Source organism: Poecilia mexicana, unplaced genomic scaffold, assembly GCF_051168715.1.
Source record: "Poecilia mexicana isolate PSO_F unplaced genomic scaffold, ASM5116871v1 scaffold_19, whole genome shotgun sequence".
Taxonomy (NCBI): domain Eukaryota; kingdom Metazoa; phylum Chordata; class Actinopteri; order Cyprinodontiformes; family Poeciliidae; genus Poecilia; species Poecilia mexicana.
Genome location: NW_028263388.1, coordinates 12,888,803 through 12,907,882, shown reverse-complemented (window position 1 = coordinate 12,907,882; position 19,080 = coordinate 12,888,803). Strand labels below are relative to the sequence as shown.

The following is a 19,080-nucleotide window of genomic DNA, read 5'->3' as shown; positions in this document are numbered from 1 at the left end:
AAAGTGTACATGGTAATCAGTTTGGCAAAATAAACCTGTATTTTTTTCCTTTTTTAAACACAGAGATCAAAATGTTTTTGTTTTTATTCTGCTGATGAGTATTAGAAATCCAGAACTGTTCACTGTTTTAGCCAAGTGTCACAATGGTTTCATTTATGCCAATATAATATGTGGAGTCTCAGAGAGTTACATTAATACCACTTTATTTCTTATACAAGTATAAAGTTTTTTTGTTTTTTGTTTTCTCTACAGAATCTTTGTTCCCTGTATTTTTTCCGTTGATAATTAATTTATTTTGTACACAAAAACCTCATGCTTATCCTCTAAGATAACTTTCTAATGCATGTAAATTAATTTGATTTTAATTAATTAATTTGATCAGCCAACTAATGGAAATTTAAACCAGGCCATGTGGGCGCCTCTGCTTGCCCTGCAGTTCATAGTTCTCGCCTGCAGGGGGCGCGGAGCAGGCCTCCAGGTGTCCGTGACGTCACCCGGGCTGAAGGTGGTGATCGCTTGAGAGTCTCCAGGATTCCTCAGTCAGAGAGGAGCAGCAGAGGGAGAGCCGACCGGACAGCTGCAACACACACGGGGAGAAAAGAAACATTTTTTTTGTTTTGTTTTGTTTTTCAGCTATGGCTATGTTTATCGCCTGTGGATGAACATTCCTCCCAGCATTTTATCAGGTATGGACGGTCATAATTATTTTTGGTTTCAGCGCGAGCTCTTATTTTAAAGCTGGAAGTCGTGTTTGCGGCTTTAGCGTATAGAAAATACACGATAAACCGCTGAAGTTGTTTGGCTGATATTTTCGTGTTAAAATAAGAATAAGCAGGCACCCATCTGGATGAGGGTGTTTTATCAGAAGAGATGAAGAAGACTGCTCTCCAGCCTTCACAATTAAATTCAGTTAGGGGTCAAAATCATCAGATCAGAAACATGACAGTGCATTTTCTCTGCTTCTCCGCGTCTTCTCCATCACCCTTTTAGAAACTATCCCTAGAATTATCAATGTAGGGTCTGGAAGCACAGCACTGCCTTATTGTCCACTTGTAATGGCTGTAGGCTGTCCAGAGGCAGCTGTGTGATGGGTATCAGGATGTCAACAACAACCGGATTAGAGCTGCTGCTGCTGCTGCTGCGGCTTCAGTGAGCAAAGGGAAGCTGTGGATACATATTCCTTCCCCTGGATTGAAATCAATCAGCCTGGAGGAAAAGCCTTTCTGCTTTAACCGCCTTAAGAGGATTAGGCAGGGCAAATAAGACTCTAACACAACCACAGACGCCCAATTAACTGTTGTTTGGCTCTGTAATGTGGGACGGAATACTCAAATGGGTATTATTTCATATAGCTTAATCTCAATGGCATTATGGGTGAAGCCAGTTTGAGCTGAGCACTGCCTTGAAAGTATTCATACTACTTCCAACTTTTGCTCGTGTCACGTTAGAACAGTGACCTTGTTGGGATTTGATGTGATACAGAAACAGAGAATACTGCGTGTGAAAAGGAATGAAAATTTCAGACATTGAAGGAAAACTATTGAATATTTTTGTATCCATATAAAAAATACATGTATGCTATCTTGCTGCAATCTTAGCTTAGTCCTCTCAGCTATGTGCTTTTACAAAGTGAAATATTTGCTCTTTCCTCTTTGCAAAATAGTTCAAAAGCCCACCTAGACTGAATGAAGGGAATCTATGAACATACATTTTGTAAGTCCATATGTGAGAATATGCCATTTTCACTTATGGACATTGTTAATTGATTGCATAGTTACTGGGACTCAGTGGTTCCTCTGGGTTTCACTTAGCGGTGTCCAAGTGAAAATGTACCAAATCCACACTGCACTTTTCAGATTTTGTTTGTAAATACAAATTTGTATCTTTTTTTTCCCCTTTATTTCTCACTTAATAATTTGTTGTTGCAATGCAACACAAATAGACAAGGAAGCTTTTAAAAGTCACAGTAAACCTTGAGACCTCCGTTTTCTAGTCGAATGACACAGACTGATGTGATAAAGCTACATCAGATCTTGAATTCCTAACTTTTCCGCTTTTGTCGTCTGTGTTTGACATTGAAATACTTCTCGCATTTCAAACAAGAAGAACTTATCTTCTCATTAAATGTTAACCAAGCTCTGTCTCTCTCTTTTTCTTTGCTTTGATAAGGTCTCTGGTCATCAACCAGCCCTGTCTGCCTGTGAGGAGCTGCAAGTGAGAAGGGATTAAATCAGGAATCTGCCACCTCTCCTCAGTGGGTGTGAATTCTCGGTCCGAATCATGGGGAACCAGCTGACTGATATTGCCCCCAACACGTCGTTCCTGCCAAGCTTCCAGTGTCTGCACGTGGTGGTGATTGGTCTGGATTCGGCTGGGAAGACCTCCCTGCTTTACAGGCTCAAACTGAAGGAGTTTGTGAAAACCATCCCCACCAAGGGCTTCAACACGGAGAAGATCAAGGTGGCAGTGGGGGCGTCCCGGGCCACAAACTTCCAGGTGTGGGACGTGGGTGGCCAGGAGAAACTCCGGCCCCTCTGGAAGTCCTACACCCGTCGAACGGATGGGATAGTGTTTGTTGTGGACTCCACCGAGCTGGAGCGTCTGGAGGAGGCCAAGGTGGAACTCCATAAGATCACCCGTACCTCCGAGAACCAGGGGGTGCCGGTGCTGATCCTGGCCAACAAACAGGACCTGGACTCGGCCTTGTCCGTCGGCGAGGTGGAGAAGCTGCTGGCCGTGCACGAACTCGGCATCTACACACTGTACCAAGTGCAGGGCTGCAGCGCCGTGGACGGCCAGGGGCTGCAGACGGGCCTGGAGAAACTCTACGAGATGATCCTGAAGAGGAAGAAGACGGTGAAGCACAGTCGAAACAGGAAGAGATGAACTCTCTGCTCAGGGATTGCCGACATAACTCCCCCCAAGGAGATGCTCTCAGCGTTGGGACACTTCCAGGCTTAATGAGCCCCTTATTTTTTTTTCCGAGGGAGAGCGATTTGTGCCAACAGAATAAGACCATTTACAAACTGCCTTTCAGGGGTCAGCAGAAATGGACTTGCTCATAACACCAAGGCAGTATTGACTTTCTTGGTGGTGCAGTCGCTGAAAGCCGAGCTTAACGATTTGACATTGGCAGCAGTTAGTCATCACTAAGTGCTTGTTTAGGCCAGATTTAAAGACGATTTCCAACAAGAACCAACACATTTATATGGCAGGATTCTGGTGAAGAAATCCATCACCGGCTTTTACGGGAAGGCTGTTTTTATCCTCTCTGAAATATTTATCCAGTGCTTCAGTGTGCGTGCTGGACAGAAGGCAGATGTTCCCTAATAATGCGACGTGAAGCGGTGTTTTGTGGTTTCAGAGTATTAATAATTCACCTAAAGAAAGCACATTCCTGTCATCAGCACATGCAGATGTTAAGTTTCAGTTGCTTTGATTCAAGTGTTTATAAAAAATTGTACATTTTTTGTAAATTTGGAGACTGAATAAATCTTAAGAGCCGTATGAAAAATGCATTGTCACCATTTCGTTTTTAGGCGACCGTGACTGATTTATTTAAAAGCAAAAGCTCGCACGAGCGAGATTATTTCCAAAAACTCCTCAAGTAAGTCAATTCCTCTGCTACAGAGGGTGCGTGTAAGGTTACTGTGGTTGCAGCAGAGCACAAAGAAACTAATGAAACGAATATTTCCCTCCGGGGTTAACTTGATCTGAAGGAGTCTCTGCGAAACTGCAGCTAACAAGAAATACATGCTGTGCTTTCACCATATTCACAAAATGTGCGCCCAATGACCATTTAGCCTTTAAAAGCCCTGAGTTATGGCCGTTTTTACTATTCGTGGCGCAGTAAACGAGGCCGTCACGGGGAGAACTGTGCCCTTCCCTTCCCCCACTGGAGACGAAACAATCCGTTTAGTTTGAGTCCCACCTTCTGTTGTCTGCCAACTGCTGACAGTGAGACTGCAACAATTAGTGGTCCAAATCTGTTGCTGTTTTCTCTTTTTTGTTGCTTTTATTATCATGTTAATGTGCACCACCCAGGGCTGTTTTTAGCATTTAAAGAAATTGGGTTATTCTGAGTGAATAAATTAACAGCAGTTAACTTTTTGGTTGTTAAAGATGTTTTTTTGTTGTTGTTTTTTTTTTCTCTTGGCTCCAACTGACTGGGGTTTATGGTTAAAAAGTACTAGGCGTTAAAGTATCAGACAAGATATTTCAAAGTAGTGTTACTCAAACCTGTAAAAGATATAAATGAGAACACTTTTCCTAAAAACAAAATTAGGACTCCATTTTCTGCTGCCAGACCCAATGTCTTACTATATAGTAAGTTTAAAAAAAAGAAAGTACAAATAAATATCTCAAAATGTGACATGCTTTTGTATTGAGCCTCCGTACAGACCTTCTCTGTCAAAAAGTTAGATTGCATGTGGAGCATCTGTGACCCTCAGTTTTCCAGCCTTGGCTCAGCAGTGCCAACCAAATCAATTGGATTTTGGTTGGCACTTGCACGATGCTATCACCTTCCTTCCACTTCAAAATTACACTCTATATTGTGTTTGCCTACCTCCAAAAATTCCAGTCAAATACATTGATGTCCCTGGTTGTTATGTCACAAAATGTGGAAAGAAATTCAAGCTTAGGGTTTCAGAGGATTTAAAACGGAGTTTCTTTGGGGAAAATGATGGCGAAGTCCCTGATTAGAGCTGCAGAGGGTCATAAACCAGTCAAGGTAAAATGCATGTTAGGAATTTTGAGACTTTGTGTCGTACAGAGACCAAAATGACCCATCCAGTAAGTTGTCAACTTGAGAAATGTTGGAATAACATGAATCAAGGTGTGAACGGGGGTGAAACCAGATGAGGGAAGATGAAAGGGCTGCATGCTGGTAGCTGCAGCCCTGCCACCTCGGCTTGGTGATGGTCCGTCCAGATTAACACGCTGCTTCAGAATACCAGGAGCAAAAGGCATCACCAGCGGCTTCGGAGATTCACAGAGTTTCACTTTTAAAGAGGACGTGAGTGCTATGAAACCCACTTTCTAGGAGGGAAAAAGACCGAACAGAAACCCTTACTGCTTGCTTTGCTCTCCTGTGCACTAATGGGTTTCTGAATGCCACATTTCTCATTTGATGTCACACAAAAACACTGGTATATGTAGCAGGTCTGGAACCACATTCAGAGAGGGGATGTCTAGTTGTAGAAAATAAAAGGTTAGACATTTTAGGCCAAAATGTGTGCGTGTGGGTGCTGCGGCTTATTTTCACCCGACAATGATGCGACAACAGCTTGTTATCCAGTAGCATCCCCTCCAGCCAGGCGTCCAGGAAGTCGAGCCACTTGCTCACACGTGACTGCAGCGAGGCACAACACTTGGAGAGGCCCAGAAAAGCACGCACATATTTTAGCTTCTGTGACCTCCTTGTCTTCTTTACTCGCAGCGGTGAGCTCATTAGAAGTTTCAAGGGTGTCTTTTGCAGAATCATCTTGACACAGCAGCTGGTGCCGGAATAAATTTGCATTAAGATTATGCCTCTTCCAACAGCCGAAACGCGCTGTGGACATTCGGAGGTATCAGTCGGATGAAGCTAAACACCCACATATTCTACAATTGTATCTGTCCAGAATCAAGGTGTTGTTTTTGTGTTTTTGCAGTATCTCAGCAAGCAGCGGCACCAACCAGAAGAGCCACATGGCTCATTCCTACTTTACATTCTTTGAATGTTTCTGACACATGCTGTGCAGACTCTCTGCTTTTTCTAGCTTGTAGACGTCGCAGACGTGCAAATGCTCAAGACAGAAGTTGAGAAACGCTACTGAGATTCAAAGGTTTGACCCAACCCAGATAATACACATAAACGGGATGGCTGTTGTTTTGGAGAAAGAAAGAAAAAAAGTCTGTGCATGAGATAAGCAATAAAACTAGTTATTAGTGTTCGGGGCAATTGCTTTCTAACACGATATCATGGTGGCAATACCAAATAGAAACACCCAAACTTTACAGCAGATTCCAACCCAGCAGTCATCGTGCAACTCAAATCCCAACTGGTCATAACATTATTAAGCAGAGCAATAATGCTTAACAGCACTTTCTTTATTGTCCTTATAATGAAACTGCAACCTGGGAACTCAGCATAGATCCAACGTCCATCCACATGACCACCCAGGTCTCACATGTAATTTTTTGTCTCCAAGGCAACCAGAAGTCAGCAGTCACTAAACGGTGACCTAAGAGGGCATCAGTGGGGGGTCATATTGCTTTTTTTTTTTTTTTTTTTGTGGCTGGGTGTCCAATCCAGCTGAGGTTACTGAGGGGGCAGGGAGATAAGGGAAAAGCAGCTCGAATCAATACTGAAAACCTGAGATTACCCTCTCATATTGTCTACTCTGCTCCTTTTCTTGTTTCTTTCTTTTTTTTTTCTTTTATCTGAATCTATCTCCCAGTGGTTGGCCTCTTTCAGCTTTGTGAGAGTTTATTTTTTCTGGTTTGGTTTGCTCCACCGCTGACCGCTGTTCTGTTTTTAGCGTTACTGATGTCCACCATCGTAAAATACATCTGCAATTTAAACACGGCCTCCAAACCCAGGAACTGCTGTGCGTTTAGGGGAGGTTATTAGGTGCAGGGAAGATTTGGTCGTTTGTAGGAGAAAGCGAAGGTCTTGTGAGGGTTCACGAGGAACGGCGCTTGCAGGGGGGGCTAGATTAGTTGCTTCACCCTTTTATTGAAAGGTTTTAAAGCTGTCACTTGGCCTTATTTCAGACTTGAGCCTGCAGGATTGAATAGATTGCAGAGGAAGCCGAGGCTTCAATTCTCTTACGCTTGGAGCTATAAACAAGGAGAGAAATAACATCAAGGCTGTATTTCTCAGCTTGACAGTGGGGTGGGCTTCTGCTTTTGTTGTGAATTTGAGAGGTAAACCTTGTGTGAAAGGTTTTCTCTTTATCGTCATTTTCTATGCACTTGAATCGGTTTAATTTTCAGTGCAAATAACTTTTTTTTTTTTAATTATGTTTGGCCTTCGAGCGTCTGTTTCAAATGTAGATTTAGAGCCGAGGAACAATTTATTGTTCATTGAGGAGATGAGGAAACAATCTGACTCAAAGTTTTATGGCATTACATAGCCAAACCTTTTTATTAGTCCCGCACTTCATGGTCTTAGTAGTGCTTCAATTAAAGCTATGTTTAGCATTTCAACAGCACATGGAGTGCACACTTTGTCTCCTCAGTGAGATTTTATGGGATAAACTAACAAAGTTATCCGTATATGGGAAGTGGGAGGAAAAATAGACACTTTTCAGTTTTTGTTTGTGAACAACTGAAAAGTCTGAAATGTATGGCACGCCTCGGTAATTAGCTCCTTTAATTCTGACACCTCTAAATTAAATTTAGCACGGCCATTTGCCTTCAGTTGTCACCTCGGTACATCAACTCCACCAGGTGTCTGGTTTAATCTCAGTATAAAATAGAGACAGAAACTGTGTCATCCCACTCCTGGTTTACCCTTAAGACAATTAAGCACACACTTGTTTTTCTGTTTACACATTTTACAGGTGATACTCTCCCCCCTTATCCCACACTTAACAACAGATGAGAGAAACCCATATGGAGCAGGCCAAGCCGATAGAAAGTGTACCTGTCGGCCACCAGCGCTCCGAAATCCTGTTGCTGCTGAGAAGCAGGCAGGCCTCGGTAAGCCGCAAACCCGGGCCGACTGGGAGCTGTTTGCTTGTGACAGCGGGCGCATCTGCGAAAGCGCTGACGCTGAAAGTATGTGACTTGATTTGACGCGTCAAAATGATCTAGTATGTTACTGTTTCAGATTTACTTGTGTCAGTTCATAACTGTGACCTGGGGCGGGAGAAACGATGAGCAGCAACAGCTGTTAAGTCCGTAAGCAGTCGGTACAATTGTGTTTTGACTTTAGCAGTCCGACCCAAAACCTCAAATGTTTTGGTTCACAAAGCTCAAAACCTTCTAAAAAAAAAAGTCAACAATGAGCCATGTTTAGAAACGCTCATTGTTCATCCTGTTCCTCCCATTCATGCACGGCTTGATTTTCTCCCTTTCGTTTTTTTTTTTTCTCTTTCTTTCTTCTAGCTCCCTAACATCTTTTAGGAAGATCAGAACTTTTTCTTCACCAGGATTTTGTTGACACCCCCCTGCTTGGAAAATCAAAATCAGACCTCCGTCTGATGGAGGACCCCTGCTCCGTGGCTCTCCTGTGAATGCAGCAGCAGCAGCAGCAGCAAGTTGTTAAATCTTTGAATGTAGAGAGCGAAGGAGCACATGGGACTGGAAGCGCTGCGCACGTGAGCTGCAGAGCTCGTGGCGAAGCATTCACTGTTTGTGTTGAAGGAGTTTGCTTTTCCCTGCCTGTGATTGCAGTCTTCTACTTGATATGTGTTTCTGTTTATATTAGGTCGAGGCGCCTCTGGGAATGAAGGTGGGGGGGGAGGGGGAAGAAGAAGAAAAAAAATTTTGTTTGTTTTTTAATCAGTGTGCTTTAAGATTTTTTAATATTTGCAGAATCCAGTCTCACGTAAGGATCTTTTTGATGTTGAAAAGCAGATTTAATGTCTGCTCAAGGTCATTTGTAGGATCACAGGTATTATAACTATGTTGCATTTTCTCCAAGCTTTTAGTCTAATTATGTTTTTTTTGTTGTTTGCCATGTTTACGTTTGCAATTAAAGCTGTCCAACATACATATTTTGAAGAAGTACAGGTATTTTTCAAATTCACCTATCTGACTCGCAAAACAGGAACACCACCAAATATAAGAGGCGAGATGTTTTTTGTAAAGGTACCATCGCAGAGTTGTTTGGGAGATTGCTTTTTTTTCCTCCACAAAAACTGTAATTCAGTGTGGTGAATTACATTGAGACTGCATGGGCTCACCGCAGAGCACAAGAGTTCATAGTGACTGGCTTCTTCCCTCAGGATAAACCACAGTACAAACATTCACTTTATGAACTCAAGTCTGACTTACAGACTTTGATCTCACTGTTAAGTGACCATTATGCAGTGAATTTAAAGTTTAAACTCAGTCTTATTTATCACTAATTAAGGTTACAGGTTTTGGAAACGGCTCGGCTCTGTTTCGGAGTGACCGCGTTTCCACCGGCCCACTTGGCTCTGTTGCAGGGTACCGCCTCCTGGTGGCGGGGGGGGGGGGGTGTAGCGCCCCGCCTCCAGGAGCTACGTGCTGTGCTTCGTTACATGCGACCTAACGCGAGTTGTTGTTTTTCTGATAAAAAAAGGAGAGCTGAGCTATTTTTTTATAGCCTGATTGCGATTTTTCTGAGACTAAAAGGAAATGTGACAGTGGGAGGAATGCTGCGATGTGGTGAGGAGGAGCTGATCTCCGTAAGCTAACGATGATTTTTGTATTAAACTACGATAAAGCTTGTAATAGTGCCGAATATACGTGAGCTAATGTCAGTCAGGGTGTTGCAAATAACTTACAAATATCAGAATTAATTCATAATATATTTCAATGTGTTTTCATGTTGGTAAACTGCCACCGCAGACCATCGTAGTTCTTCGTGCAGCCTTTGGGTTGTAGGATGTCTCATCAGTGTCCGTCTTCCTAACTGCTGGTCGGTGTTTACCTTCAGGATGTCCAGAGACCTTCACCTTTCTGGAGCAGGAATCACATGAGCTCAATATGCTGATGAAACATTTCTGATAAAAAAATTGTGTCTGTTGTTTTTAACTTCTCAATACGTTTAATTATGATTCACCTGATGTCCAAGGTATACTGAGAACAAATAAAACCATATTCCTTCCAATCTGACTGGTTCTAGTTCCATGTTTTCACATTTTGGACACTAATGCCACTTTTCCACCGGCTCTACTCGGCCGGCTCAGCTCGCTTTAGATGCGTTTCCACCAGCCCTTTTCAACGGGGCTGGCCCTGCTTTTTAGGGTCCTGCTTCAGAGCAGGGCCAGCCGGGGCGGCCCTGGTTTGGTACGTGACGCAAGCTTCGCTGCTGTTCACTGATTGGCTGAGGGCGTGGACAAGACGGAGCAGCGTAGAGAGAAGAAAAATGAAGGCGCTACGTTTGAAACTCGCTGCAACACGGAAGTGATGGAAGATACAAACAAGCTGTTAACTAAAAAAAGATGCTGGCTTTTTTCTTTGCTTCGGATTTCAATATTCAGCGGCAGCTCGATGGAGCCGTGAGGAATGAGTCGTTTTTGTCAGTAGTGGAGCGAATGTAAAGCCTCGTTAGCCTTCGGAGCCGACGGAGCCCCACGGTGAACACCGACAGACGCAGCTGACGCCGCTGCTGCTCTCCAGCCAGGTGAGAAGTTTGTAGATATATCTGTCTGGTTGTTACTACATTTAAGGTTGCATACATACAGTCATGGAAGACATTTAAAACACAAAGTCTGCTGTATTTTTATTGCTCAAACACTTTCTGAAGACACTTAAACATCTGCTCAGCCTTTCATTTTTTTCTTTTTTTTTCAAATTTTTGTGACATATTGCTCAATTTCAGACACGGAAATGAATATATAAATATTGTAAACTAAAAGAAGAAGAGGAAACTATTGCTAAATAGAGTATTGGCAGCTGCAGGAGAAGAGCACACAGGTCGGTTTCGGTCTGCAAAATGACCTGAAATTGTAGTGTGGAAACATTGCAAGGGGAGGAACCCATGCGAATGAGATCTGGTATTTGGGTCTTCCAAACGAGCCACCCGTAGTGGGCCTTTTGTTAATTCCAGTCATGCTGCAGTCTTTAACAAGCCATCATGGGGCTCCTTTTGTTTCTGTTTCATGTTAATCCAGTAAAGATTTTACTGTTGGACTGTTCTCACCCCAAGCGGATGACAAAAAGACAAAGCTGAGGAAAATTTCAGGTCTTCAGTGGCCATGACTGTAAACGACCCATAAAGCGTTGCTTATATCACAACAGAAGACATGTTCATTGACTCAGATCAAGCTTCAACTTGAATCTGATTACTCTTTAATGTAAAGCACTTTGAATTGCCTTGTTGCTGAAAATGGGTTGTATAAATGAAATTACCTTCCTTACCTTGAAGCTGGTCTTACAAGGTTTTGACTCAAGTTACCCAGCTTTACTGATGGTCCAAAAACAGAGTTTGCCTCACTGGTGATTCTAAATTGGCCATTGTCTTTGTGCGTTGTGTGTGTGTATGAGTGCTTGTCCAGTGTCTTTACCTGGCCATGTTGAATGCCGACTCCTGATGCCTACTACAGATAGGCATCAGCACTCCCACTCAATTACCATGACAAATAATAAGCGTGGCTGGATGTGGGACTCAAACAGGACAAGGTGATAAATAGTACAGCAGCAAACATGATTATACATGAGGGACAGCACTTTATATAAGAAATAATTCCCATTAAATGTAGACAAATAAATATTTAAGAAAAATTTAAAAAAAGTACAGCGCTCTGATAAGTACATACAGTTAAAACCAAAACATTTACATACTCTGTCTCTACACAGACATGTTCACACTGTGAATTTGCCTGTCAAACAAAATCGCAATACATTGAAGTTTTGTGGCACAAACTTGACGGGACATGAATACTTTTGCAAGGCACTGCATGACAACATCAAATACTTTTTTGACACATTGGTTCTGTGTGTGAAGTATGTTGTAGCAGTGTAAAGTCAGCCGGCAATTAAAGGTGACGTAGACAAAGTCCTGCAGTGGAAATTTAATCCTGTTACAGTAGCCTTAAACTGGGAACGTTGCCAGGAATCACTGGTGGAATGAGACTACCAGGTCACAGAGATCTTTAAATCCCGTCTAGACAGGAAAGCCCATGGATGGTAATACCCGGCATGCGCAGACCCACATGTGCTGCTCAGCTAAAAAAAAAAAAAAAGAAATGAATGAAATGATCAACAAGGAGGATTACAACCTCCTTTGTTTTAGAAAGCAGTAGCACGAGCTTACTACTACAAATCTCTTTGTAATCGCTTGCCTGTGATGAATCATTCAAATAACATAATGTAAAACCTGGAAGTAAATGGAGGTAGCTGAAAATAATTAAGAACAAAAATAGGTACAAAGATTATATGGATAGAAATGATGCTTCAACTGGTGTCGGGAAAAAAACAACAACAAAAAACATATCAACCCTGAGCAACATCCAGAAAGTAGAACATATCACAGCAGTCCTTAAATTATTGAACTGTCTTGCTGATTTTCTTTTCCAACCCAGAATGACCTGTTCTGTGTACATTGCATGTCCTGTGTTTGTTTTTAGCCAGCTGGTGGCCTGCAGCTGTTTGTGTTTGCTGGTATTAACAGGTTTTGTTTTTCAGTCTGGATTGTTGAGATTTTTGGGCTTCTTGTTGCCCAGAAATCAGCATGTATGCCTGTCTCCTTAAGGGACAGATGCATGGTGGTTGGAGAGGTTGGTCTTGCCCAGTGTGGGGTCCTGGACTGTGATGCTCATTGTTTGGAGACTCTGTTTATGTGATGGTGTGGCGGTTATCTTGTGGGTGTTCTCTTGTGGTGGTTTGCCCTGGGTGTTTCATAGCCTGATTTTTGGGAGCCTGGCTCAGGTGGCTCAGGTTCAGTATATTGATCGAGTCCAATGAGGCTATGCTTAGTAGTTTGCTGTAGCCTGGCACTGGCTTTTGGGGGTTTTAGTTGATTGGGATGCAACAGTCAAGGGTAGACCATTTGGGAATGTGGGAATGTGTTGTTTAATGCTTTAGACAGGTGTTCTGGGCTGCATTTGGACATCTGTGGAGGCCACCAATTCCTTAGATGTGGTGAGGCCTGATATGGTATTGTTGGTGGACAGATGTTAGTTTTGGGATGAGGTTATTCCTTGACCTCAAGGGGATTTCTGGGATAGAGGATAGATGCTTTCTTTGGTACAGTTTGTGGGAGGACTATTGGTTTACATGACTACTGTGAGGTCCGCCCAGGGACCTGCTGGACTGTGGTCCTTGTCCACGTTTCTCTAAGTCTGCATTGTGTCTTGGCCCGTCTCCATTGTTGTGTTTTCCCAAACTGCATTTGCAGACTCTTGAGCTGCTCTAAGATGTGGTGGGGGTGACTTCCACCCTTTTGCACAAGCCTCCACACTTAAACTTCAGACAACCTTTGGCATAAATGTCCATATGTGTACAGGTTACAACTAGGGAAGTAAAGACTTCCAAACATACATAAAAATACATTTCTGCATTGGCAGGCTGTTTGTACAAAGCACTTATGTTGTGCTTTTTCCAGTGTCATTTGTCAGGTAAACTACCCCCCTATTATTTGCCTTTTACCTTTACTTTTTTATGTGTGATACCTTTTAATCCGATTCTTATAACATTGTCTACCTGTGTTCAAACTGCCTTATGTATCAATTATCCTATGCAAACAGATTTGATTTGGTGTCTGTGTCTCAATTAAACTGAGAGAAGCACCAGTGATTTTATTTTCAGTCACATTGCTTGAATTTTGCAGCAGATGAAAAGATGAAAGGGGATAAAAGAATAAAGTGCAGAGCTCTACTGGAATGAAACCAAGAACATTGTGATTATGGGTTGTGCTTCTCAAACCACTAAAGAGCACGGAGCTCTTTGTATTCATGGGAACCAACCATTTCTGCAAGCAGCAGAAGAGTAGCACACATACAGAGTTATTTCACTAAACTGGATTGTCTGAATGTTTGTGCAAAATGTATTCCTGTAATCTGATTCGATAAGTGAAATTTATACATTAGTATACATTACAAAGGTCAGTACACACTAAGTCTAAAATCTAATTGGTCTTGCTTAGTATTCTCCAGTTTTCAGATAAGTCTGATTTTGGGTTTTCATTTCTTGTATAAACTTTAGTCATCAAAATTAACAGATAGAAATGTTAAAGCATTTTGCTCTGAGTGCAATTAACCTATATAAACTGAAAGTCTGACCTTTTTAACTGAATTACTGAACATTTTGATGTCAGTTCGATTTATTTAGATGCCCATGTAAGTAAGGCCAAAAATGTTGTCCTTAAAATCCTGAAAGCTCGTCAGCACCAAACACACCTGGTCATTTTAGGAGGAATATTACGTCGTTTTTCCAGTTCCTTCCAGATTTTGTTTTTCTTAGACACTGAAATAAACACTTATCATTTCTTCCTTTCTCAATTTATCTTCCTGCTTCTTTGTTTTAACAATGAAACCGCTTTGATTTAGAGAAGAAAGAGATGCAACCTCCTTTGTCAATTGCTTGGAAAAAAAAAAAAAAAAAAAAAAAAAAAATCCTTGTCTCCATTACTGTAATAGGAGGCAAGGAAGAGGAAAAGAAAATGGAAAACCAGTGCATGAGTGCATTTTGCGGTATCTCCTGGGGTGCACATTTAAATCGCCCTGCATGTTTCAAGCGATGGTCTGTAACTATGCTGAAGAGGCTGACCTAAAGGGCTTCCAGTGGACGTCTTTCATTAGGAACTTATCAAACGGGATTAGAGAAAAGAAAAGCCTCCAAGTAGCTGAGCAGCCTCTCATTCCGTCAGGGGCGCGGTGCAATTTGAGGGGAATTCAGAGGTTCTGAAACTGCAGCGCGTCTCTTGTTTTTACTCTGATGAATTTAAGGCAAGAAGGGACCACATTTAGCAATTCCATTCATTATTCACCAGCTGTGCAGCCCCAGCACACATGCTGGGTTTCAAAACATAACAGCTGCAAGAAAAACCACTGGGAGCTTGGCAAGAAAATCCACTGGATATCTAAGATGTGGAATAAACAGAATTATTTCTCAGGCATTTGTATGTGGTAAAGTAAAATAAATAAAAAAAAATCTGTTCTTTTGCTGGAAGGCAGAAGGGGGGGTGGGGGGAAATGCAGAGCAAAAGCAATATTTTCAGATCTGTGTCAGCTGAAGTGCAGAATGGCCCAGAAGCTGAACGACCAAGAAAATATTGTAACCTAAAGTGTTGAGCTGTATAAGCACACCTGACAGTTTCAGGCTCTGCTGTGTGCAGGAAAGAGAAAACAAAAAGAGGAAGGAGGCACAGAGGCAGCTGCACATAGACACCGATAGCTCCCACGCTGCGGTGTAAAATGACTATTATCAGACAATCTCACACTGACATGATTGAATAGGGATTAAAATGCATGAAAAGGTAATTTTCAGATTCTGGGAGGAAGGATGTACTTGTTCACCTGATTACAAGTACATGTTCGGTGTGATGATTTGCACAAGGAAAGAGCTGTGAACAACCCAAATGTTAAAGTCTGTACCATCCAGTTTTTCCTATCAAAAATAATAAGTCATCCAGCTGTTTCACATACAGAAATGAAACGTGCAAAACTTATTACTGCCTGTTTTAAATCTTCCAATCCAATATTAAATTTAGACTTTTGTTTTAAGCTTTTGTTTCTTCTTTTTAAGCCGTTCTCCTGTAATCTGAGGGCTGTTGCCCCCTTTATTTACAGCTTCCACACACAGTTGTGGAAATATTGCAGAACAAAGCTTTAACCTCTGAGACGCAGTTAAACTGTCCTTAAGGCAACACAGCATTCACAAACCATGCACCATGCTCCCTTACTGGTATGTTTTACTTTAAGTCCCTGATGGAGACCTTTATTTTCACTGCCGAACTGGCTTAAGAGCAAGCTGATTTTGTAAACAACATGTACATCTGTGAATAATTCTAAGAAGAAATTATTTTTAAATGGCCTAGTCAAAACATAAACTTAAATCAGAATGACTTGACGTTGACAAATCGTTCATGTTTGAAAGCCCCTCAAGTTGGCCAATAAAACTATTCTGCAAAGAAGAACCAAGACAAAATTCCTTGGTGTAAGTTTTTGCACATCGACTAAACTTTAGTGAACATTTAGTTTTTCCACAAAACTTTCGGAATGATTTGGACAGCTTTTTTTCCCTTAATAGATGAAATTATGATAAAAAAAATAAATAAATAAAAAAAACTCTTTTTTCTATTTGCTCAAGTTTCCTTGTCTTATATTAAAACTTTTAATCATGACCAAATAAAAGAAAACAAAGCAGAAGACCCCAAAAACAAATCTGTCAAGAGGTAAATACTTTTCTAGAGAACTGTACATATTTTTGTTTTCATGTGACATTACACTTTTGGACGAAACCATGAGTTATAGCTTCATTTTACTGCATTCCAGTTTTTTCTTTCTTCTTTTGCTCACATTGTAACCCTGATCATGAAGCTGTTTGAACTACCTGCTCTCAAGAAAATCCAACGCGAGAATCAAAGAGTTGGTGTTCTCTGCAGGGATGTTTCAGGGCTATTACACGGTATTGCATGGCTTTCCCCGCGTTTCAGTTGTTTTCAGTAACCGTGCCTTAATGAGCCCTGAAAATGAAGTTTTATTTCCTGTTAGCTTGAGTCTGCAGAACAACACGGATGGTTTACCTGGAGGCCTGATTAAAAGAAAGAAAAGAAAGAAAAAAAAACTCGAGAAAGAAATATTCGGGGTTTCTGAGTTCATTCTTTGTCACGGAAATAAACCACCATCTTTACTTGTTTACAGGCAGTAAAGCTTCGTGGGAACTGGCTCATCAGGACAAACTCATCGGATTGGATTCTTTTTGATCGCTTCACCTGAAGATGATACGTGCTTTTGGTCTCAACATACCCAAAGTTAACATCTTCACGTTTACGCTGTGATCTGAAAAAAAAGAAAAAAAAAAACCATAAGGCGGCATTGTCAGATATTTAGCTGACGAATCAGAAAAGCAGTGCAGAGTGCTTATAAACTATTGATGAACCTTCAGAATTCAAGCCACTAGCTGATGTGAACATCAAGAGTCATGCCGCATTATTTCCACTTCACATCATAAGAGAGAATAGCCCATATGCATAATGAGCAATAAAAATAGACTGTCAGAAAATGATTTGCTAAAGTGTTACACTCTAGTGAGTAGTAATTATAATTCATTTATTCAGATTTGATTTTAGATCTCTTCTGTCTGGGTTTTGCACTTTCCAGGCCAGCAGGAGTAAGAGGGAGAATCTTGTGAATCTCGATGCTCATAACTTGCCTCCGGGCAGAAATCAGGGCCGCTCAGGGAGCAGGAGTCGCTCTTTCCTTCCACGCTCAAAAATAAACATCACTTTCATGTTTTTTTTTTTTTTTAATCCCAGAACTAGGTTGCTTTCCTGTAATCTGCCCAGTAACAGCCACGGGCTCCGTGCAAATTTTGTGAGTTGAGTGTGCACAAGTTTGATGGTCGTGTGCAAGCGTGCACAAGAGTGCATGTTTGCATGTGCAGCCAACAGTGAGTAGGCTGTGGAGGAGAAACAGGAGGAGGAGGAGGAGTAGGAGGAGGAGGCCAGTGGTAAAAGCTACAACAAAATCTAAAGATAGCACAGTGCTTGCAGGCACTCAGTGAAGCCTGGCATTGCTCTGTCAAGGTTATTCACACGCACATACACATGGAGGAGGACAGCAGCACAGGGGGCTTCAGACTATTCCAGAAGCTCCTGTGCAACAGAAAAACACTACAGGAGAAGCATAATGAGTGCTCTTATCTACTTTGAATTGCAGAAATGCACAGCGTGGATCTACTGGAAATATTAAATTAACACTACTGACTGCTGTATTATAAAAAATCCTGATGTTGCTGATTTTTATGGGGCAACATATATTAGTCGGACCCTAGCTGGGATGTTTTTGAAGTCCCAGTATTTCATTTAAGGAGCTAAAACAATGAAGTATTTGCTTGGATTCCATTTTTAAAAAAACAATTCTACAGAAATAAATAAATGTAAATTATCAGAAAAAAGATGACCTATTTAACCTCATCAGGAGATTTGGAGCCACAGACTCAGATACAATAGAGAGGAGGAAAACCTACTACACACAAAATGTAGTAGGTTTGTTGCTGTGAACTTTTATTGGTGCTTTTCAAGGCAAATATTCTTTATTTTCTATTTATTTTTTTCCACTTAGTCTGCAAAAGTAACAAGAAACTAATCCTGTGTTCAGAAATGTCCTATTGCACTAAACCACAGGTTTTCTGGATGCTTTGTCCTGTTATAGCCTCAAAACTTTAATGTCAACTGATGTTCTCCATCCAGTCTGAGCTTGAACTGTTTGGCAAAGAGAAACAAGCAAAAGATTCTGATTCCAGTTCACAGTTGTATTTAGTATTATGAAATGTTGAAGAGGCTTGCTTGTCAGATTAAAAGTTCTGTTTTTGAAAATAACCTTAAAAACGGTTTTAAATGCACTTCTCATCAGGCCCACATTTCTGTGTGCAAATATGTTTCATGGTCTGATGTAATATTCTTATCTTAATTTTAATGTTTTCATCAGCTGTGGGAAATCAGCCTAATTAGTGGAAATAACGGCTTAGAAAATATCAGTTTGTGTGTAATTAATCTGTATACAAGTGAACTTTATGTAAACAGCTCCGAACTGCTCCATTGAACCCTGGAGTTTGTGGTCTGATGAAGTGAACACAGCCACCACATCCAACGATGAGGCTATCAAAACGGGCACATTTCAACACAGCTTAAAACAAAAATGCAAAAGTAAAAAGAAGAACTAAAACCTCAAGAAATCTTGACACATTACACCTTCACCGTTTTAAGATTGTAGGAGAATTTTGAAAAAGGAAAAGCCCGAAAGTATCACGTCAAGTAATCAATTTCAGCCCCTTTTTCCAGCAGAAATGAAACTAAAAAGAGACTGAACATGTTTCCAAACTGATTCATCTCGGACATGACAGCCTAACCCCATAAAAGTTTGCCCACACAAAAACCAACACATTTAGACACGCATTGAGCGGTGACACATTCGCTGTGGAAACTGCATGTCGACACAAAGGAGCTCCCAGAGTACTGAAGAAGTGGGAGAATAAACTTTTTTTACGGGACGCGACAATTGCACAACAGGATTTTCCCATGTTGAGCACAAAGACTTCAAACCTCAATCACCAACCAATATTCTGTCTCCTTTCAACTTCTCTTCTCCACCATGTTGTTTTTATTTTCATTCAGTTCCTATGATGTTTTTTTTTTTTTTTTTTTTTTTTTTTTTGGTTTTTCAGCTGCTTTGCGGTTAGGTTTAGGTTAAATCCTTTCATGGATTCCATCCATGGTCCTAATTAAAGTCCAAT

At 41.3% G+C, this 19,080-nt stretch overlaps 1 protein-coding gene across 1 annotated transcript; it reads left to right on the top strand.

Annotated features, from left to right (window-relative positions):
* Positions 1–410: 410 nt before the first annotated feature.
* arl4d (ARF like GTPase 4D) lies at positions 411–3,514 on the top strand. The gene is made up of 2 exons (XM_015013450.2): positions 411–686; positions 2,170–3,514. The coding sequence occupies exon 2, from the start codon at positions 2,281–2,283 to the stop codon at positions 2,884–2,886; it is 606 nt and encodes a 201-aa protein (XP_014868936.1). The 5' UTR covers positions 411–686; positions 2,170–2,280; the 3' UTR covers positions 2,887–3,514.
* The last annotated feature ends 15,566 nt before the right edge of the window (positions 3,515–19,080 follow it).

Excerpts from the sequence above, each read along its gene's own strand:
- arl4d (XM_015013450.2), top strand. The coding sequence starts at position 2,281 with ATGGGGAACCAGCTGACTGATATTGCCCCCAACACGTCGTTCCTGCCA.